At 36.8% G+C, this 23,099-nt stretch overlaps 3 protein-coding genes across 3 annotated transcripts in view; all 3 read right to left on the bottom strand.

The window, feature by feature from the left end:
* LOC100746311 (odorant receptor 22c-like) overlaps window positions 1–821 on the bottom strand; it is a 2,866-nt gene extending 2,045 nt beyond the window's left edge. Inside the window, exons 1-2 of the mRNA XM_033322800.1 lie at window positions 484–821; window positions 3–283 (exon numbers count right to left, since the gene is read on the bottom strand). Of these exons, the coding sequence (XP_033178691.1) occupies window positions 3–283; window positions 484–763 (561 nt within the window). The 5' untranslated portion in view covers window positions 764–821. The remainder of the gene's footprint in view (window positions 1–2; window positions 284–483) is intronic.
* A 2,945-nt stretch (window positions 822–3,766) lies between these two features.
* Window positions 3,767–6,963, bottom strand: LOC112213457. Its single transcript, XM_033322799.1, has 6 exons — window positions 6,607–6,963; window positions 6,200–6,472; window positions 5,457–5,979; window positions 5,204–5,303; window positions 4,744–4,983; window positions 3,767–4,204 (listed from the first exon to the last, which is right to left on the bottom strand). Exons 1-6 carry the CDS (start codon window positions 6,620–6,622, stop codon window positions 4,148–4,150), a joined length of 1,209 nt encoding a protein of 402 aa, XP_033178690.1. The 5' UTR covers window positions 6,623–6,963; the 3' UTR covers window positions 3,767–4,147.
* Window positions 6,964–8,528: 1,565 nt separating this feature from the next.
* Window positions 8,529–21,667, bottom strand: LOC100744029. Its single transcript, XM_003492287.4, has 4 exons — window positions 21,307–21,667; window positions 13,738–14,834; window positions 11,786–13,438; window positions 8,529–9,771 (listed from the first exon to the last, which is right to left on the bottom strand). The coding sequence occupies exons 1-4, from the start codon at window positions 21,319–21,321 to the stop codon at window positions 9,648–9,650; spliced, it is 2,889 nt and encodes a 962-aa protein (XP_003492335.1). The 5' UTR covers window positions 21,322–21,667; the 3' UTR covers window positions 8,529–9,647.
* Between the last annotated feature and the right edge of the window lie 1,432 nt (window positions 21,668–23,099).

The following is a 23,099-nucleotide window of genomic DNA, read 5'->3' as shown; positions in this document are numbered from 1 at the left end:
GCATAAAGAGCAGCCATTAATTGACCGATTAGTGTCAATTCGAAATTTGGACTGATCGTAGTATTGTAGGGGTAATAACCACGGTAAAACAGTTCTTTGTCGTTGTATAGCATGCTAGACAATCGAGCGGGCAAAAAAGCTACAATTACGATGTTGGCCAGCAGTATGCTTCTTATCGTAATCTTTTTAGTGATCCTCGCGATGTTCACCATCTTTTCTCGGTCGGCATTGTTCGTCACTGTATCCCAGTCATTGGCCATGCATCTCAGCAAAAACTTTAATGCTTGCAACAGAAGAATATGGCTAATAGAATACGTCTTGATGGATCTTTTTGTGTAATAATTAGAATAAGATAAATGAATGTCTTAGAATATAATTTAGATAGATTACAGAATATAATAGAATAAAATAATAGAATAATATTTACAAAGTGGATATTTGGTAGTATTTTTAGTTAAAAAAAAACATTTTTGAAATGCTTACGTTTGCCTTTCATCCACACAGCCATAGTCTTCATAAGCGAAATCGTGATAGTAATGTTAGTCGATAGATTCTCGATCACCAGATCAGAGTCACCCGCAATTATCGAAAGATTAAAAGTTTGTGGAGCACAAATGAAGCACACCATCACGATACATGGCAACAGAACGAAGTAACTGGAAGGTCGGTTCCATTTCCTCTCTTCCGGCCAAATACCCATAAACTTCAGCATGTTGTAGTTCCAACCGTACATATAGTTTAAATCTATATCTCTATCTATCATAAATGTGTACTTAAATAATATTTCAGAATCGTAAGATTAAATATACCTATAATTTATCTTTTTCTCTCCATGATTACTGTATGATTGCTATGTTACTTAACAATATAATTCGCCCTTTTTTCTCAATTAGCCATTTATTTTTTAGGTGGCAAAACAAAAATTTCTGTAAGCATTGCAATTTTTTCCGAATATTTCTGTATTAATATGTAAAATTACCTCGTTGGGTATCCATAGGGGCCTTTTTTCGCGTAACTGAACCACCTATTCTCACGTTCAAAAACTATCAGGACTTTTTTCATAGCGCATGTCTCCTTGTTTAGTCAGAATGCTTATTATGATATTAATTATTCGTGAATATGTAGTTCAGTGTCTTTCTCAAAGTTATGTCTAATTTTGGTTATTACGATTACTCGTCTGTAATCACTCGTAACTACTTCCAACATTCGTGGAAATGAAAGAAAAACGGGGATTGTTCGCGTTTTCGCTACGTCGTTAGTCCACACTGTCTTCCTTTCACGGATGTGCATCAAAATTTACAAGTAAAAAAATTTAATTTCGTGGAGGAAATAATCCATCAATAACTATAAATATTACTGGAAGTCAATGTTGTCAGAGAAATTTGTTTAAATGGCGAATATAATATCCAGAAATTATATAAAATAAAAAATCTTATAATCTTGTATCTTATGTAATAAAAGAACGGATGTCTATTATATTAGTCATACTAATGTCATCATTTTGTTGTTATTTTAAAACAAACAATACAATTTTGTATTTCATATTTTTTTTAGGAATGTTAAGATGACAAATTGGAAGCAATGAAGAAATCATCAACAGAAGAATCTTTGGTGTCACTTATACAAAATGTAAGTTTTGTAGACGATTCAATTTTTTAATCACTTTATCACTTCTTCAATTGTATATGGAATTCGTTCGTAATAGAGCTTTGTCCTTTCGGATAAAAAAAATCTTATGAGAGTATATGAATACCAAAATATCTATTCGATAAGTAGTGTAATTTTGTAAAATTCTGTATAAAATCTTACGTTCATTGAATAGTAACATATATTAAAAATTTTATAGAATAATTATATCTTTTATAATGAAATATAATTGACTATGAATGTTGGTCTGATATTGCTTTTGTAAATATATAGGATGGTTCTGTAACTGCGATATTTTCTTCCAAATAAAATTGTAAAGTTACTATATAATTTAATTCTTATAACATTTTTCTATTGCATAGTATCCCATGAGATGTGCGAAACATTAAGTAACATTTAGGAAAATATCGTTAAATGCTTACCTGCTTCGAAGTCCATTAGAAGTACACGCAAGCAAACTGTACGATCAAATGACTGTCACGAATTTCTCGTTCTTTACACCAAAGAAGAACGCATGCCCGTCTTGGCAGGTGAAAAACCACCTCATCACCTTTTTTCATGTGAAAATGATGCAACTTGTAAGCGTGCAAGCATCAAAGTTTCGCGTCTACGAAGATAGACAAATTTTTTTAATCGTCTTCGCTTGCTGGCAAACTGTCTTCAACTTAAGTACTTGCTGACTAACTTCTGTCTTCGTCCTTGAATAATTGATTGACTTTATTGAGAAACTTTTGCCGTGGAACACACTACGTTTTTATTCGCATTTATGTGTTACCTAAATTCGATGCGAAACTCCTTTACATTTGTAAACGGAGACTTGTTCGCAGTATATGAACAGAGGAAACGTAAGAAATTTTTAACTAACTTTAATTCACTTCAATCAATTTCAATTTCAATTATTACTGCGTTTCTTGTATTTTTCGTGCCCCGATATTGTTATGGTTTCAACCAGGAAATAGAGTTTCAATGTTTTAAGAAAATCTTTAGCATGCAAGTGAGACGAGAACACATACGTATCAATATTATATGGAAACAAATTGAGTCAGGAAAATATCAGATAGATGAAGGTTCATTTAATAATAAGAATAAGAAAGCACCTTCTTAATTAAAAGGATAAGGTAGAAAATTGTCAAAAGATGGAAAGGGTGTAGTGATGTATAAACTATTTTATATAATACTATTAAATTGCACACAAACATGATTACTTTTTGCATACAGCACAGTAATGTACAAGTTGGACAATTATTTACAGTCGATAAAATAGGAGGATAAACGGTCTCGCCAGAAATATTGCAAATTCTGATCACCAAATTAGACCTGCTATCCAATCTCAGCCATCAAATTTTATTAAAAGCTATATCACCATGAATCAAATCCCAATAATCCAAACGATCACACTCCAATTGAATAAAAATTTCCACTTTTTGTGCTTTGATTGTAGGTAAATGTCGAAGACGTCAGTAAAATCAAAAAACGAACGGATCTCGAATGACCCGAATCGAACTATACGAATTCTATCACCGGCCGCAAATTGACGATTTCTCAGTTTCGATTTTCTCCAAGGGCTAAAGACGAGGGGGCTAGTACACGGTTAGCCGAATCTAGAGGAGGAATCTAAACGGTAAGTTTCTTTTCAGAAGAAAATATTACTTAGCTTCGTCTTTTTTTTCGAAGGACAGCAGAAATACCACATTACGCGTATTGTGCATAATATGAATTATGTGGAACTGCAAAATGCTAATGTCAACTCACTAAAAAAAGCTCCCCTTATACTCTCCATAAATGCTTTCTACTCTGCTCCAACGCTACTAGCGTATCACTGGTCTGACCTCGAAGCACAGAAAATCATGTGCTCGTGTCACACGCGTGACTGTCACTGCCTTGCATCGACGCACGAATTTATAAACTAAGCGTAAGGGATGCGAATGACGCGAAAATCATTCCGCTAATTTGTGTACTCACCTGACTGCTGTCACTTCAAACCACATACTTTTTGTAAACCTTTGCTGATATGTGTGTTAGTAGCTTGGTATAAAATGGGAACAGCAAAGAGCATTTATGCAGTACAAGTATAGGTATATCGAATAGATTCAACTCGTTGGCGTAGGATCCAGGAACAATCGTACCAAACTTCACTAAACTACACATAAGTGCAATGTTTTGCCAGCAAACCGGGAAGCCTACTCATTTTTTATCTGTAGTCGTCAAAGCAAATGGTGGCCAATTTTTCTTCGTTCTCAACAAATGTGATGGGAATAGGATGGATGTGCACAAAGAGGGAAAAATAATATCTTCAAGGTTTCCCGAGGAATCTCTTTAATAATCAATTGTTTTATTACTTTACGCAGTGCCTAATTTTTTGTCTCGTCGTTTTAATTCCCGTTGCTTCGAGATATAATTTATCATTTAGAGATATATACTAAATACTATTCTTTTCTTAACGCTTCTTTCATCAAGTTTATGGCCAGTTGTAAAATTCACAGTTGTATGGGATCGTCTATTATTGATTTTTCATTGCGTGTAGAACAGAAACATATCCCATCGAGGTTTTTAAGACCTAAACACAAAAAGAAGGTTGTTCTGTATATCTTTATATACGTATGAGATATTTTATATGTATATACATATTTTTGATTATTATTCATCTTCACACATTGGATAGAAAATCTGCATTACATATTTTTCTAATCCCTGCTTTTTCCGGAACTTGTTTTGGAATATTTTCACATATAAAGACTAACATTCATCTACTTATTTTATATCGAAACTAAATCTTAAACCTGTAGGGTGTTTATTAGTCACCTTTTTCCTTGATATTTTCCCAATGCTATGTAGTAGAAAAAAATAATCAGGGAAAAGTTGTACAGTTTCCTATGACCAATAGAATAGCGTATATCGTTTGTTTATACTTGCAGAATTTTTCTAGAAATGAGATGACATGCAACTTTTTAAGCCCATTGCCTCTACAAACCCCTTCATATGACATAGAACGACATACATCAGTCCAGTTAAAAGATCAAAAATCATCTTCATTTCCGAAAAAATAGTACACAAAAATACTACCTGTAAATTGTATTATAACTCGCTTACACTTACCTGACAGTAAAGCGCAAAAGTAAAGGAACAAAATCTGCCTGCTGTAATTTGTAAGGGTGAAGATCTGGCACGACACATAATAATTACAAGCCCTCTTGCATTCTTGGGAGGTAAATCGTACCACTTGGTATTATAGGCTGTATTAGCTATTTCTGTACTCTGAAAAAATTGCCATTTTAATAATTTCCCACCTCTAGATATGACAATCCATTCATTTTTCTTTTCTAAAAAGTACCTCGGCTGCTAGTTTTTCTCCCATGTAACAATATAGGAACAGTTGCAACATCACGTAAGCTACGTATATCAATAGGAACGAAATTTGCAAAATCATGTGTTCCATTGCATTCTCTCCTAACGACTGCACATTAAATTACGAGAAAAATGATGTATTATTTTGTAATGCTTTTTGAAAATTTTTTATATTATATACACTTGAAAAAAGGCATGTTTTTCATCGTACCATAATAACTTGGTAAAACTGAGAACATATCTGAATGGTGCAACTCAGCATTTGAAACAGAAGCATCATGTTAAAGGAATTCTCTATCCTTCCGGCGAACCTTAGTTGTACACATGACAAGATTAATAGTTAGCAAATGATAGCAACATTATGAGTTTAAAGGTTCAGACGAAGAAACGAAAAGACGAACATACAATGGTTTTACATTGATGAACTTAAACATCGAAAATTAACATTCCATGCATACGCTTACTCTAATTTATTCTCTTCGCTGTATATATTGCCTAGTATCTTCAACAAAATAACAAATTTCCTTAATACGAACCTATTTATATATTCATGCTTTTCGACAATCTTCTGCATCTTCATTTCTATATTTTTCTTATCGTACGAATCAATCCTCCCTAAATCTTGCCTCAAAATCGAAAGCTGTCCGCAGACGTGGAAAATCAGCAGGACAACGAGAGTATCTACAGTTGTGTACGTATTTGCAGCATAAATGGCAGCCACGTATTGAGCGATCATCGTCAATTCGAAATTTGGACTGATGCTAGTGTTGTACGGGTAATAGCCACGAAGGAATAATGTAATGTCGTTGTTTTTCATGCTAGACAATCGTGCAGGCACAAAAGCGAGAATTACGATGTTGACCATCAATGTGCTTCCTATTGTAATCTTTCTAGTGATCCTCGCGGTATTCACCATTGTTTCTCGTTCGATATTAGTCGTCACTGCGTCCCAGTCATTGGCCATATATCCTAGCAGAGACTTTAACGCTTGGAAGAGGAAGAAATGGCAGATAGAATACGTCTTGATAGATCTTTTTGTGTAACAATTAGAATAAGGTTAAAGAATATTTTAAAATATAACGTAAATAGATGAGAGAATATGATAAAATAGAACAGTACAATGAGATTTATAAGCTGCATATGTGGTAGTACTTTTATTTTAAAAAAAATGATATATCCATATTTATTAATTTTCGGAAATGCTTACGTATGCCGTTGATCCAAACAGTCAAAGTCTTCATAATCGAAACCATGAAGGTAATGTTATTCGATAGATTCTCAATCACCAGATCAGAGTCACCCGCGATTATCGAAAGATTAATAGTTTGTGGACCACATGCGAAGCACATCATCGTGAGAAATGGTAAAAGAACGAGGTAACTGGAAGATCGGTTCCATTTCCTCTCTTCCGGCCAGATACCCATAAACTTCAGCAGGTTGTAATTCCAAGCGTACACATTGTTTAAATCTATAACTCTATCTATCATAAAGAGGTACTTAAATAATATTTCAGAATCTATGATTACTCTATGATTACTTAAAAATATAATTTCTAAAAATATTTATTTTTAAGGTGGTAAAACAAAGAATTCTGCAATTAATATTTAAAATTACCTCGTTGGGTATCCATAGGGGCCTTTTTTCTCGTAACTGAACCACCTGTTCTCACGTTCAAAAACTATCAGGACGTTTTTCACAGCGCATGTCGCTTTGCTCAGTCAGAATGCTTATTATGATATTAATTATTCGTGAATATATAGTTCAGTGTCTTTCTCAAAGTTATGTCTAATTTTGGCTATTACGATTACTCGTCTGTAATTACTCGTAACTACTTCCAACATTCGTGGAAGTGAAAGAAAGACAGGGATTGTTCGCGTTTTTGCTACGTTGTTAGTCCATACTGTCTTCCTTTCACGGATGTGCATCAAAATTTGCAAATAAAAAAATTTAATTGGAGGAAATAATTCATCAATAATTACAATTATTACTGGAAATTAATGCTGTCAGAGAAATTTGTTTAAGTGGCGAATATAATATCCAGAAATTATAAAAAATAAAACACCTTATGATCCTGTATATTATGTAATAAAAGAACGGATATCTATTATATTAGTCACACTAATGTCATCATTTTGTTGTTATTTTAAAACAAATAATACAATTTTGTGTTTCATATTTTTTTTTAGGAATGTTAAGATGACAAATTGGGAGCAATGAAGAAATCATCAACAGAAGAATCTTTGATGTCGCTTGTACAAAATGTAAGTTTTGTAGACGATTGAATTTTTTAATCACTTTATCAAATTCTTCAATTGTATATGGAATTCGTTCGTAATAGAGCTTTGTTCTTTCGGATAAAAAAATCTTATGAGAGTATATGAATACCAAAGTATCTATTCGATAAGTAGTGTAATTTTGTAAAATTCTGTATAAAATCTTACGTTCATTGAATAGTAACATATATTAAAAATTTTATAGAATGATTATATCTTTTATAATGAGATGTAACTGACCGTGAAAGTTCGTCTGATGTAGCTTTTATAAATATCTAGGATGATTCTGTAACTGGAATATACTTTCCCAGATGAAATTGGAGAGTTACTGTATAATTTAATTCTTATGACATTTTTCTATTGCATAGTACCCCATGAAATGTGCGAAACATTGAGTAACATTTAGGAAATTATCGTTAAATGTGTACCTGTGTCGAAGTCCGTTAGAAGTGCACGCACGCGAGCTGCACGATCAAACGACTGTCACGAATTTCTCGTTCTTTACACGAAAGAAGACGTGCGCATGCCCCTCTTGGCAGGTGAAAAACCACCTCAGCACCTTTTTTCATACAAAAATGTTGCAACTTGGAAACGTGCAAGCTTCGAAGTTTCGCGTCTACGAGGATAGACAATTTTTTTTAATCGTCTTCGCCTGCTAGCAAACTGTCTTCAAGTTAAGTGCTTACTGACTAACTTCTATCTTCTTCCTTGAATAATTAATTGTCTTTATTGAGAAACTTTTACCATGGAACGTACTACGTTTTCGTTCGCATTTATACGCTGCTGAAATTAGATACGAAACGTTGGATCACGTTTGTAGATATACACTTGTTTGCAGTACGTGGATAATGGTAACTTGAGAGTTTTTTTAATTAACTTTTATTTGCTTTAATCAACTTTCATTTTAGTTATTACTGTTCATTTTAGTTATTAGTTATTACTGTTATTACTGTTATTACTCTTTTATTTCTCGTGTCTCGATCTTATTTTCGTTTTAAATGAGGAAAATAAGTTTCAGTTTTTGAAGAAAATTATGGGCATATAATTAAAACGAAAACTCACGTATATCAATATTATTTAGGAGCAAATTAGATGAGGAGAATAAATGATGGATAAGGATTTCTATATAAATTATTTCATATAATAGTATTAATCTGTATATAAAATTGGTTAAAGTTTCTTCTTGCATGTGGTACGGTAATGTAGCATTCAGATAATTATTTGCAGTCGGTAAAGCAAGAGAATAAATGATCTTACCAGAAGTATTGCAAGAAAGTATAATTTATTCCTATTTTACAAATTAAGGCTGTTTCCATTAGGCAGGTGAAACGATAAAATGGAAGAAACAAAATAAATATATCGCTTAAGAATATTATACATATCGATTAGTAATTTGTCTGTCGATTTTTCTTAAGAAATCAATCTATCTATTCAGATTTCTCAAGCCAAATCCATTCCTTTGAAAAGGACCCAATGAAGGCTCAAATTTGACCCAAACTAATTAAAACGTAATTCGAACGATTTATCTAATTCATCGCGTTGAAACAATGCAATCTAGTAGCATCGAATAATTTAGGTCAAGTTTGAGCTATGTCGTTTCGAGTTTCATAGAAATCAATTAATTCTAGTTTCTTAAATTACCAGCCTAAGTTTATATTAAATAAGGTGGCAAATATGTACAGTTTTTACTGAACGATCAGTTCGCAATGTTCCCTACAATTTTCACAGAGATTATTCGTGATTCCATTTTCGCCCTGTTCTATTAAAAACTTTGCTGAGCTTCAGAAATTTAAAATAAATGTTCCATTACATACATACATGAATGCGAGTCCCATTAAATTGACTGAAAGTCGAACGAACTTTGTCATTTAGTCAAGCTCTTTTTATGCTTTTAAGGGCATCCAGATTCTATTTATTTGTGTCAAATTGAGGAAATAATTGAGAAAAATGCAGTTTCTATTACGCGTTCAAAGAAATCTCAATAATTTAGATCCTGATCTACAAATTAATCTTGCTATCGAATCTCAGCCATCAAATTTTGTAAAAACTACAGCCAAACCTTTATCACCTCGAATGGAATCCCAATAATCGAAACGTTCGCACTCCAATTGAAAAAAATTCCCACTTTTCGTGCTCTGATTGAAAGTAACTCTCGAAAACGTCTCTAAAACCAAATCAACGTGCGAGTCGAATCGCCGGATCCCGAATCACTCGAATCGAACTATACGGCGAATGCTTTCACCGGTCGCGAAGTTAACAATTTCTCAGTTCCGCTTTTCTCCGATGCTGAGGACGGGGGGCAAGTACACGGTCCGTCGACGAATCTACAAGAGGAATCTAAGCGAAGAGTTCTCTTTCTTCCTCTTTCTTCTTTTCTTTTGTTTAGAAGAAAACGTTTCCTGGCCTGGCCTGGGGACACAGAAAGCTCGAACAATCGTGTCTTCGTACCGCGTCCATGACCTGCTGGAAGTGGCTGGACACTTGGACAGCTGCTCCCGGCTGAATTCTGTGAACATCGCACAAATTCAAGCGATTAATGGCTGCTGGTTGACGGCAATTCGTTAGAAAAAGCCCGAGGCGACCGTGATCTTGCCAGACTATCGATAGGCACGGTGTAATTGATAGTTAACGGAACGATGTATAATTGGATCGTTAATAAATCGTAGGATCGAATGAAAAAGACGATGACAAGCAGATGGTAGAATCGAAAGTTGACCCTATCGAATTGTGACGATAAATCGAAGTTGTTTTGGTGAAATTGACGAGTTAGAAAGTCTGATCGAATAGGTGCGATTAATAAATGGAGAAATTAATCCCTTGCAAGGCTATGTAGCGTAAAAGTTGTGTATACCAGCGTATTTAAATTCACGTAGAGTGGCTGAAATTATTCACAATGAAGCGTCCTTTTTATCAGATTCTACATTTTATTTTGATAATTTAAATTCCTATCAAATTTTTATAGTCGTACGAAAATTACATGAAATAACTAAATGATACCATAGGACGATGAATACCGTTTGTAACATTGACCTTTAACTTTTTCTAAAACGAATATGTAGATATTCAGGCAAAACAAATGTAGATTTTCTGAGCTTCTGAAAAAGAAAAAGAACCTTAAAAAGTCTGCCTCTATCCAAAGAATACTCCAGATCGATTCTTCAAATCCTTGAGATAGTATCTGCAATTTCCTTTCCATTTGAAACCAGTTCAAACAAAGCCATTATCCCGGGACGAGTCGTGAAAATCAAAGAACCTCGCCGGCTGGACGGAACCATAGCGAGAAACAGATAACTTTCTTCCCAGCTTTCGCCGGCGACGTCCTACTGACTGATTCGACTTTTACCTCTTAGCACAATTTCACTCTGTGCATACACGCGTGCGCGAGCGCGTGCGCACGTCGTGTACCTTCGTGACGAGCCAGACTATGTACGCGTGTGTCACGGGAAAAGCCCCGCGTAAGAAACGATAGAAAATTAAACGATGACAAATTGATCTCGAATCTGAACGTTTCATTCCTCGCTCCTGGTTATCGATCGTAAACGATTTCTACCCCGAGATAGCTGCATGTTCGTTTCGAGCATAGTTTCACTGGAAATCACGACCGTGCGATCGATTTTCACTGGGCACTCATGAATATTTAAAGAATTAAGTTATCTGTTTCCAATGATTCGATGATACGGTATTTCTTGTAAATTAAACACGCGAGTAACGTCGATTCGCTCTTGAAACGCGTACAGTAGAACTCGGTTTATCCGAACGAAATTTTATTTGATATTCGATCGATTGAACGTTTGCTGGTCTGAAAAATCATTGAATTGAACGTGATCTCCTAGTAAGAGGTAGAAGTAATTCTATTATATGAACTGCAATCTGTAAATTGTTCAGACAAGTTCAGATAAATGGACTGTATCTCTACTGTCCATTCCACTGTGTAGTTTCTCTAGTGCATTTCCATTCTGTAAAACCGATTACCATTTTCTTGAAAAATCTATACATCTTCGTAGACGAATCGGCGAAGCTTTTAAAATGCGTTCCTTTCTCTAGAAGGAGTACGTATCCGTAAAAAGACTCGTTTCTTCTAAAAGAAGCGGCGAAGAGGAAGAAAAGAGGTCTATCGGCATTTCTCAGATCTACGAAACCGAAAGGCCGTACACCAAACATAGCCAGCTACAAAATAATATGCTAATTGGCGAGAACCGTCATTATATCACACGAACAAACAACTTCCCGTGTGTTTTGTAACTTTACGTTCACCTTTTTGCTAAAAAGAAAATAATTCTTGGAAACAACCATAATAGTTCAATCTGAAAGCTGTGTACCATAACAATACTAGGAAAATACCACGATAGTTTGGTTCTGAAACTACGTATCATAGTAAAACTTTATAGGTAACTGACCGTAACATTCTCTACTAACTGTAATATAACACAATTCGATACCAAATTACATAATTCTATAGGTCGTAATAGTTTTTCGAAATTACCATAATAGTTCGATATGAAAGTTGACGTGATACTCACAAGCCTAAAAGACCAGCCATTTTTTTCTCCATCAAAATAACCGCATCTGCGCCCCTTTCGATCATAGCGTCGCAGAATATCCTTTTGGCACAGGGTGTGTTGGTCCAGTCACCATCGATATGAGCTACCTCAGCAACCTCTGCGTTCTCCAGATTCTGAAGTGCGTCTTCCAGTTCCTGATCGCTTTCGATGCTTCTTCTCCTTCGTCTTTCGTCCCTTCCGTCTACAGACTCTTTTTCGTCGCCCACAGAACCTTCTACGACCCTCTCCAAGCTGACCAAATCATTTTTATCAGACACATCGTTAGCCAGATTTTTCTGGAGCAAGTCCAAAGGCGTGGAGCCATCCTCGATTATCAAAATAGCAGAATCCTCGCTGTTCTTTTTCGAATTACTTCGGTCGTTCGCTTTTCTATTTGGAATAAGAAACTCCGTGACGTCGATGCTACCTTCGCGAGAAGGAAGATCGATCTCTACGATCTCGCTGATCGAATCGGGTCCCTTTCGTTGCAAACGTTTATTTCTGATTAGGTTCTTTAAATTTCCTTCCGCTTGGAAAATGTCCAAATAATCGAGACTTCGTTTCCTTCTCGAGTATCCCGTCGTCTGCTTGATCTCCTCCATTTCCGGCTTAGTCTCTTGGTTCTCTACTTTCCCATTTCCCTCCACGATCAACAAAACTCCGTTCCGATTATTTGAATTTCCACCATCGCGATCAACTTTCAATTCTTCGTTCGGTGTTACGTTCTCGAGGAAGTACACGGTTCCGCTATATTTGTCTACTTGCTCCGAGTCTCCGCCATTATTCTGTCGATCCGTTTCCCTCAACAAAGGCTGAGTAGCTAGCTGACTAGCGTCCAAAGCTCGTTGATATTCCACCTCGCTGCCTAGAGCTTCGTTAGATCTCTTTAGAACATCAACGTCTAGGTATCTTCCAACAGCGACAGCACCGATTCCGAGAGCAGCTCCTGATGCTACGAGTCCCAGAGCTGGAATCAGGATACTGCTACCGGAAGCAACAGTGCCGACCTTGTCTTCAGCCTCTTTTCCGTTCGAAAGACCTAAATTCTGTGAAATTTTATGCGTAGCTTCCACCAGAGGATCGATCACTGGTCGAGTAAATTGTGAAACCTTCTCCACGCCATTGGAGAATTGATTTTTCAGGTTCTCCGAGATTTTCACCCAAAATGGGGCGTCGTTCGGTCTCTTCAGACCATAGAAATGCTGATTAGGGTAATAATTCTTCGTCGTGTAAGTGTCCACGATGTTCTTGTCGTTTAAGACGTACTTCTTCTTCTGTCTTTGTTCGGTAAAGGAGTATTGGTTCTCCGGGAAATTGTCCGGCCTTCTTTTCTCGTTTTTTAGGATCTTTGCAGGCTGCACGCCCAATTCTGGATGAGCGTATTGAAGGACCGGTGCTCTGGCGCCAGGCTTCAAGGCGACTGGCGCGATCTTTTGACTTTCCGGGGTGTAGAGCTGCGAAACTGGATAGATCGACACGCCGTCAGGGTGTAGCATCCTTTTGTGAGAGTTGCTTCGGTAATTGTCTGTTCTTGCTTCGTAGACCTCTGCTTTCAACGCTTCGTTCTTGTAGTTCTTTGGATCCCACTCGAAGAACACGTTTCTCCCTTCCTCTTCGTAGTCTTTGCCGTATCTATCGGACAAATTGACGAAAAATATATCGATATTTATCGTGTATTTCCTCGAAGCATATATAACCAAGTAGCTAACTCGTAACCCGTGACTCGTGAACTTTCGCTAATAATATTACTACGTACTACCGCTGTTGCTATTACCAATAATAATAATAATAATAACAAAATAATAAACTAGTTCAGTTACTAATAATTTCATTGGTTGAACTACCGATAATATTAGTTCAACGTGTGCAACAGAAGCCAGCTCTATTTTTCGATTATAAAATGTTCTTTCATCTTTATACCCTCGACATACCTCCTGTTAACGTTCTTGAAGAATCTCTCGAACCTCTGCCTCTCCACAGCATTCTCCGCCGGATAAAAACTCGAAGAGGTTTCCAGGTTGTCCGTAGATGTTGCATCGTGTATCAATTTATTGTTAATCACTCGTGCGTTGCGCCACGTTTGAATCTTATCGATAGGTTCGTCGGGAACCCGCTTGCCATGAATCACAGGGGTACCATCCCTATCCAGCGTCATAGGTGACCTCTTTGGATTTGATTTCACGTTTATCTCCGACCTGACGATTACTTCTGGCGGCACGTTCTTGCCATCTCTGTTCTTGGACGCGTTTGCTCCGATATTCGTTCTCGAAGATCGTATCTGATGAGGCAAAAACGTGTAGCGAGTCTTTTCCTCGCTCTGGTCGGCCAACTGCAGTTTCCTCTCCGATCTGTCCTGAAAATGTCGCGGCAGAAGTAGTCCACCTGCAGGAAACGCTGGATCGAATCTGGCGTAATTGGTCCTTTCTTCGGTAGTCGTCTTCAAATCACTTTGAAGAGGTTTCCAGCTCAGATATTCCTCCGTCGTCGATTCCTGAAGCTGAACAGCCCTTCCATCGGTACCCAGAGGCGTCCAGCTTCCGTAATCGATGTTCTGTTCTCTGACTGGTCGAATCTTTTCACCGATGTTCGTCTCCTCGTTCGCGGATACGTTCTCAAGTTTGGAGAAGCCACTTTGGCTGTCAGAGTCTGACAGTTTCGCTCTGAGTTGCTCTATTTGAGCCTCTTCCAATCTTCTGATGTCCTCTTTGGTCTTTGGTTCGGTTTTTATCGATTCAGATACGTCCGACGATGTGGCGTTCTCGTTGGTTAGTTGAGGATTAGGATTTTCAGGATCTTGAAGAGTTTTAGCAGGCTCGTTCGCTGTTTGTTGTTCGGGGTAGGATTTGTCTCGACGTTTCACGATCAAAGTTGCCACGTTCCCTTCGCTCGTTCGTACTTTCAGCTCCTCTGTTTCGCCTGGAAGGCTTCGTGATACTTTCAGCATCGTTCTAGCGTAGCTGGGTTTCGGTAGATCAGCCGTGCTGATGTGGATGATGGCTAGTGTCATCAACGCCAGAATGAACGTCACCTAAAACGAGGGAAATACTTTTTGCAGAATTATGTAGTGGTCGATATATTTAGAAACAAGTTTGAGAAATGCCATTGAAGCGAGTAAAGTGTCTAAGTTTGAGATCTCTGAAAGATTATCAGAAATTAGTAGATTAATTTAGACGATAATTAAGATTAACCAATAACGATACGTAAGATAATTAATTTTTGGCAGTAAGTACGAAGGATTAACTACGAATACGGTTTATGTAACGATTCATTCGTTACATGGCCGTGTATCTGGATGGAAACGGGCCTACCGGAAGTCCATTATGTCCTCCTCGATCCCAAGCTACATGCTTTTACGCGTTACGTCTACGTACAGCTTTGTATGGCATATGTTACGTGCTCGATTATGCTCACGAAGCCTATTTAGACTCTTTGTGTCAAGATTTTATAGGCGAGTTTCATGATTTCGCTATTTAAGTGGGTGTGAATACGTCTGTAATAAATGAAAGATGGTGAAACAATTAGGTTGACGCGTGATTGCGATTAACGAGCGTATGATTAGTTTAAGAAAAGTGGCAAGTGAGAAGTTTGTTTGAATTTATCGTCGACTTTATTATGAGAAATTCGTTTTATAACAGATCGTTGCTACAATGGGAAATAGGTGAGTTTACATCGAATAGGTAATTTACATTGCATGTAAATTAAGTTTTAATTAGGTTTGGGTCAGAGTAAATTCTGATCGAACTTGATCTCTTTCTTACGAAACGTATTACCGTCATAAAATAATATTCTGATGAAATTGCACCAGCTGAAGAAATACTTATGCACAGTGATGTATGTAAAGCTGAAAACACAAGGTTTGAGATGCGATCGGCTTGGTGACAGTGATTCGAAGATTTTTAGGGTCACTTTCACTTTTCATATCGCGCCGCCGGAATTTTTTATCAGTGAAACCTGATCGAAAAATTTGAGTACCAAAACAGTAATGTCGAAACTGTGTCTATGTTAACGAGCCAAGCTCGAAGATCAAAAGAAATTATTTCGAATGAATTATAAATTCTGTGTAGCATTGCAAACTAGTTTCGTTCGACAAGTATCCGTATCTTAAAAAGTTCCAACAATGATAGATATTTTTCGTTGACGTTTCGTCGTTCAAGCTGTTTGTTGGTAAAAAGAAAAAAAGACAGCAGATGAATAAAATTTCCACGTCTACTCTCGATGGAGAAGAAAATTTTCTATAAAACGAGAAACGAGGAATTCGCGAGCCTTTCGTAAAATTCTTAACTCGCGAAACTAACTTTCGAAGGATAGTTCAGAATCAGCAAAAAAGACGTGTTTAATTGCATCGAACAAAAGAGGAATAACATGCGATCCGTATTACGCTTTATGAGTCATCGAACTTTCTCCTTTACGCCTCCTCTTTATTCCTAGTAAGCCTAAGTTGTCTAAACTATTTTAGGAAGTAGAATCAGCCTTGCTGCCAAGATACTTCGAAGTATAGAAAAAATTGCCACGAGAAAGTATAAATCGGATTTAAATGCTAAACTCTGCTATTATATCTTTGCGATAATTTTTATGAATTTGATCGATTGCAGGATATAAATGTAATTTGAGAAATTACTCGTTAATTATTAATAGTTACAGACATCGATTTCTATCGTAGTAATTTGCAAATTTACCATCGTGTTCTTTTTGAATGGAACATCGTGATCGCGCATTTATAAAGTTACACGTTCGATTTAACTGATAAATTCTGTTATAATCTTTTCCACGTGTACTTTTACACGTTATATTTTGGAAATAAGTATAGTTGCGGTTCTATACTTTTCAAAGTACAGTTACATTATCATCTACCGTGTCGGAATTCGGAGACGTTGTCATCGTGCGTTTGTGAAATGTCACGAAATTACAATTTCTTGAGTCGATCGAATTTTTACAAAATGTTCTGATTAATGCAATCGTATTTCCCTCCGTTGATATTAATTTCAAAAAAAAAAAAAAAAAAAGAAAGAAGAAAATACATTAGGCTTCTCTTGAAATGTAGCTATTTTAGAACGAAAGTTTCACCTGTGTAATGCAAATGAAAATCCACCAGTCTCGCACCTAAATGTTCTTCCGCTAACATCTACCGCACGACCTTGCAATGAATTATGCTGAGGAAGTTGCGTTGAAAGACGAATGCGCCTCACAGAAACTAGAATCGCGTCGCAGGAGGCAATCGCGGTGAGAGAAATTTAATGGCTCGTTGAAATCTCCCGGATTCTTCGGCGAAGATTAGAAAATAGCGATGCAGTAACCGAGTGTCTAGATACTTTCTATTATAAATCCCATGATTATTCATCGAGGAAACACCATGTCGTTCAGGCGATACAACGGTCTGTTGCAACGACCGATGATCGACTTGATGTGGCTGCGATATGGAGAAAAGTCTGGAGGAGTAAAATTTCGCAAATGGTTGAAAAAGCTTCGTTTAAATCGTAACGGGAGAAAATATAAATCGATTAGACATGGCGAAGTACTTATGTTTGTAAAATTAAATTGTCGAATTGACGATAATGACAATGAGATAACGTACTACTTATTCAATGATTGAAATTTCCTTTACGAACTGAATAGTATCGACAAATCGCAGCAATTTTCTGGACATTGCTCGCTCATATTTTATCAGGTTGGAACAAACATTATCCATTGAAAACGCTGATGCGTGAAAACGACCGACATTGAGATTATTGCGCTTTAAAACGAAATGATATTTGTTGTCGGATAGAGCGTTAGATTTAATAGAAATGTGAAATAGCACGAGCAAGAATAGAAGGAAAAAGATTGAAGCATGAGCTAGCACGAGTGAGTATAAAAATATATAAGTGTATGAAATAAAAAGTAAATAACGAAGAGAAAATCACGATGAACAGCTCAATCGCTCGATTCACAGTTACTACTTGAAATTTAAACATCGCGTATATTGTCCATGAAAACGGAGACACATAAAAAACGCATAATCTTTTCATCGGACAATTTTACGATAAAAAATCCATTAAAAAATTTCCACGTAGATTAATAATTAGTTGAATATCGCAAGAAAAGAAACGCGACAAATAAGCTCTTACTGATTTTCTATTTCAACGTTACCTCACGATTCAGAAGGAATATTTCGACATGAAGTAATCTAAAAGTGGCGAGAATCGGTTAAATTCAAACGCGCATCCGATAAACTTTGATAAAAGCGAAATATACAGGGTGGTTGGTAACTGGTGGTACAAGCGGAAAGGGGGTGATTCTACGCGAAAAAAGAAGTCGAAAATATAGAATAAAAATTTAAAAATTTAAAAATTTAAAAATTTAAAAATTTAAAATTTAAAAATTTAAAATTTTAAAATTTTAAAAATTTGTAAATCTAGAAGCTACTTCCAAAAATTATAGAATTAAAAATTAAATAATGCTAATTATATATATATAGAGTGGTTGGTAACTGGTGGTACAAGCGAAAAGGGGGTGATTCTAAGAAATCGAATTAAAAATTTAAAAATTTGAAAATTTAAAAATTTAAAAATTTAAAAACTTAAAAATTAAAAAATTTAAAAATTTAAAAATTTGAAAACTTAAAAATTTAAAAACTTAAAAATTTAAAAATTTAAAAATTTAAAAATTTAAAAATTAAAATATTTAAAAATTTTAAAAATTTAAAAAGTAACGTCAATCGAGATAACGATCTACAGTGAGATCCATTATAACGAAACGCGATAAAGTGCAGGCGTACCGAGCGAAAATTCGAAGTCGATTTTCTCGAAAACAAAGCCTCGAACGAAAAATTGTTATTCTATATTTTCGACTTCTTTTTTCGCGTAGAATCACCCCCTTTCCGCTTGTACCACCAGTTACCAACCAGCCTGTATAAATATCAAGACAAGCAATATTTTAATATCTTCGATATTTCAATATTCTAACGATATTTTCGAAGTTACGAAGAGGGTGGAAAAACGCATGTTCAGTATCAAAATCAAATAAAAATTCAAATCTAGTAACATAACATTAATCGACAACATAATCTTAAAATTGTTTCGTACATGGACGGAAAATATGAATTGTGTTATTTCCCTTGTAGTCTTCGATTATCTCGGAATTCGTCCAAACTCTTCGACCATTTTTTACCGTTTAATTTTTCCAAATAATAACGCAAAAATAACGGAACGAAATGTAAGTGCGGTTCTCGAACATACCGATAAAGACAAAGACACCGAAGAGACGACGATAAAGATGGATCGAAATAAAATTAACAATTGGACCGAGAAGGCTGGTCTCGCATCAACAAGTGAAACAGAACGACGTGCTTTCCCCGGGCACGTCTCGCACACGGTCGGCCTGCACGCGTCGCGTCCACGCGTTGAAGACGAGACGATCCACTTTTTCCATTCTGGTGACTTTCGTTCGACGATTCACGGCCGAACGGCTGGTGCCGAGAAACTGCTAACCGATCGAACCCCTCGTGACCTTAACGCGTGCACGACCTCGCGGAGACTCTTTACCTTTTGCAGCAACCATCTTTGTGTTGAAATATGCAAAGGAAAGTGGAATGGGTTTTCTGTTGGTCGTGGATTGCGATGGTATTTGCAATGATGTTCGCAAATGGTACGAAGCGATCTTAAGTTCCTTCTTATTCTTCCACTTGGATACGGATAGTCGTGCCTCGGTAGAATTGAACTTAGTTCGATGGAAATTGTGGTTTCGACGATGTAAAAACCAGTGATCTGCATTATTTCTCTGTTGCGGTGAATTTAATTTCAATCGTAACGATGGAAATGGCGTGTAAAGATGTTCGTAAAAGTCGTTATAAATTGAGCGTAGCGTATTAATTTTGTGCTGACGAAGCAAACGATTAATCCATGATTAATATCGATTTAAATATTTCTTATCGTAATAGCCTTCTTTCGCCTATCGCCTAATCGAATGAATATATTCTTTTGTATAATACTCGTTGATTCGTAATACTTCAAAGTCTGCAAATTTAAAGTCTCCGTTCATCGTTTTACGACATCGCGATTATGTTCATGAACGTTTATGATTCTCGAGTCTTATCTTCCTTCGTTGAATAGGGTTACAATATACCCGTTCTCTTCGTTTTCGAGGTTTCAAAGATAAGCGTTTTTCAATGCAAAATAAAATTTCGAAAGTAAGACGTAATATAGATAAATTAATCGGGACAAGTTCTGAACCATTTTTCTATTTTTTTTTTTTTTTTTCAGAGGAACGATATAAAAAACCTATAGTTTTAAAAGTAATTAATATTCCGATTCTTGCGAACTATGCAGATCTAACTATCCAAAATCGAACATGGTAATTGATCGTATGGCTGAGAAACTCACGAAGGATAAATAATCATAGATCGCTAACAGTCTGTTGGTGAACATACGTACATCGTTGAAGCGTGAAATTGAAGGTTCGTGCATTATCGAGCTTATGGGAACATGAAAATTGCAACGTCCAACTAATGAACGATACGCAATTAATGTGTCGGCGAAGGAAGCGCACGATCCACGCGGACTGCGATGCCCCCGATCCGTGTCACATTGCGTTTCCGCTCCAGAAAGCTCGCGGATCGACGTTCATTCTCTGCCAATTAACGATTATTCTTTTCTTTTTTATTTCTATTTAATTCCTTGGTCCTCCTCCAGTGTTTGCTCGGTGATTCTTCGATTGAAATCGCCTCCGAGCGTTCATCGGTAGAAATGTGAAACTGCGAGGTGAAAGAACCGGAAGAAGTTGTAGAAAATTGACGATAATTTAAAAAACGAGAGGAATTATTTTTGCGATACGACGGAGATGCGCAGGCTTTAAAAATGCCTGTTGGAAATGTTGTTTCGCGAGAAATCATTGTTAAAGAGACGAAGATTTATTTGACGAAGGTGGAAGAAAAGCGTAAGAGGAACGTTTACCTTTTTACGTATTCCATAGGCTTGTTAAGATGTGGAGAATAAAGAATCGCTTTTACGCTTGAGATAAAAGCGGCCGATACAGTGGAAGCTTGTCTTGCAATTGCAAGAATGTGAGCAGTGAAAAGAACGACGTGCTGGAGAAATATCTTGCAACTCGAAGAAAAGAAGATATCGAAAGTAAGAAACGTTCGAGAAGCTTGAGTAGCAAGTCGTAACACTATTTCAAGGGACTACAAAGTAAACAGAGAACTCAGGAAGTAAAGTTAGAAGAATATTACATGCAAAACGCTAACGGAGATTTAACGAAGGAATACTAAAAAGCTGTTAACAAATAAAACGCATCAAATGTCAGAAATTTCATAATACTTAACAAAGTCGATAGACGGCAAATTTTATCCATACACAAGATCACGAAGAACTACAAGACCTCTGTCACGGAACAAAATCAACGTTACATATGAAATCTTTAAAGCGCGTCAAATTAAAAAAAAAATAACAAAATTCTGTAGAAAGTTTGCGAAGATACCTGTACGTCGAGTCTTAGCAACGCGCAAACTCAAAAAGAATAAATACCTTAAATCTGTCCATTTTTGCGTGTCTTCGATCGTTGCTGATCCAGCTGATCCAATGGTCAAAGATCCAGTGGGAAGATCGTGTCCAGAGAGAGCGCACGAAGGAATAGGCAAAGAATAAAAAAAGAAACAGGGAAAAAGGAGGAAGAATATAACGTGGATACGTCGTTAGATCCGCATGATAGACGCGTAAAGAACGAAATTGACGAACGATCGATTCGCGTGGAACGTGAGGATCAAAGATAGATGTTTCTTTTTTTTTTTTTTTTTTTTTAAAGAAGCAGAAAGAGAAGGCCTGCTCCTACGCACCTGTTGACTCCCGGAATATCTTCGCGAGACTGACGAAGGCGCTCAGTCAGCGGCTCCTCGTGTCTCCGACGAAGGACCGGCACTTCTCTCCGACCTACTTCCCGCGTTCGCCTTCGCCTTCTTCCGTCGCGACGTTCAGCGTCTCTCCCCCGGTTGATCGAAACATTTTCCGAATCGTCGGGTACAGGTCAATGGAAACCGATTGCCAACGGATATGGCACTGGATTCTAAGACTTTCCAACCTCTGCCTTTCGATACTTTAACGGTACTAGTTTGTTGGAACTTTGTATATCGTAAAATTGTATGACGGAAGTGAATCCGATTGGGCACAGATCGATAGAAATCCATCGATCGACGATGCACATGGAAGCCGATTTTTGGGATTTTGAAATTCTAGCTTTCGGTATTTTTTTTTTTTTTTTTTTTACTAGTTATTTATAAGAAAAAAAATTAGCAATTTTGAAATTGGAGCGACGGAAGCAATCGGAAAATCGAAATTTTATCTTTCGGGTTCGTAGATTCGGATCCAGAGTGAAAATCTGTATTTGAAAAAAAGAAAAGAATCTCTTGGAGAGAAATCGTCCGGTTGAAAGTTCTTTTTTAAATCCTGCCGTAGGAAGTCGTACGTTTTTCAAATCATTGAAACCAGGAGAAATCGATTGTCGTCTAATCCAGGAATTCAAACTAGAACTTTATCGCCTTAGCTTGACGACTGTCAATCACCTTTCATTCGCGAACGAAAATAGAAATTTTACGAACATTCTTACTCGACGATTCGTCCATCTAATCCAGGTCAATGATTTTTTTCATTCCACTTCACATTACTAATCGGTACTTCATCGAACTCTAGTGATAATCGACAACCATCCGGATTATTCCGTAATTCTTCAAATTAATTTCAAATCGACTAAATTTTCGCTAACATCCACGATCTGATTACAAAGAGCGTAAAAATGAAAATAGAATTTACGTGAAAATGATCTATCAGCATAAGTCATTGAAATCCTCCTCAGTGATGCTCACTATGTTGTTACATGTATACATACGTTACTATAACGACGTTAATTACATGAACATGTTGTTCGCGTAATTAGACTAATAGCCGTTTGCTAGATCTCACCTTCTCCACGTTATTTTTCATTACATTTTTACTTGCTTTTAATTTCACATATATCCGATTGCTACGACGTACGACAAAGATTACCATCGTTATTAAGGTCAGTAGCATGAATTACAATGGCGATAGGAAAATTCTCCACTCCAATCGGTTCTTCCACGTTCCTCCGCCACTTTCTCCTCACGAGCGTTCCGTAAAATGCACGAACAGCTGTGCAAGGTTTCGCAGACCAGGGTTTGGCGAGCAGTGAAGAGGAGAGGAGAGGGAAGGTGAGTTCGCGAAACTTTGAGACAGTGGCCGGTCCGGTTTTCAAGTTCACGAACGGCGCGACGGGGCCAAACCGGAAGAGACGTCGTTGAAGCGGCGGC

The sequence above is a fragment of the Bombus impatiens genome, unplaced genomic scaffold, assembly GCF_000188095.3.
Source record: "Bombus impatiens unplaced genomic scaffold, BIMP_2.2 scf_0670, whole genome shotgun sequence".
Taxonomy (NCBI): domain Eukaryota; kingdom Metazoa; phylum Arthropoda; class Insecta; order Hymenoptera; family Apidae; genus Bombus; species Bombus impatiens.
This window is presented reverse-complemented; position numbering and strand designations above follow the sequence as displayed.

Bases quoted from the DNA above. Each gene is read 5' to 3' on its own strand.
- LOC112213457 (XM_033322799.1), bottom strand. The intron at 5,304-5,456 runs GTAAGCGTATGC...TGTACAACTAAG, and splicing joins AGCGAAGAGAATAAATTAGA to GTTCGCCGGAAGGATAGAGA. The intron at 4,984-5,203 runs GTACGATGAAAA...AAAAACTAGCAG, and splicing joins AGTTTTACCAAGTTATTATG to CCGAGGTACTTTTTAGAAAA.
- LOC100744029 (XM_003492287.4), bottom strand. The intron at 13,439-13,737 runs GTATGTCGAGGG...TTTGTCCGATAG, and splicing joins TTCAAGAACGTTAACAGGAG to ATACGGCAAAGACTACGAAG. The intron at 9,772-11,785 runs GTGAGTATCACG...CGATGTTCACAG, and splicing joins ATGGCTGGTCTTTTAGGCTT to AATTCAGCCGGGAGCAGCTG.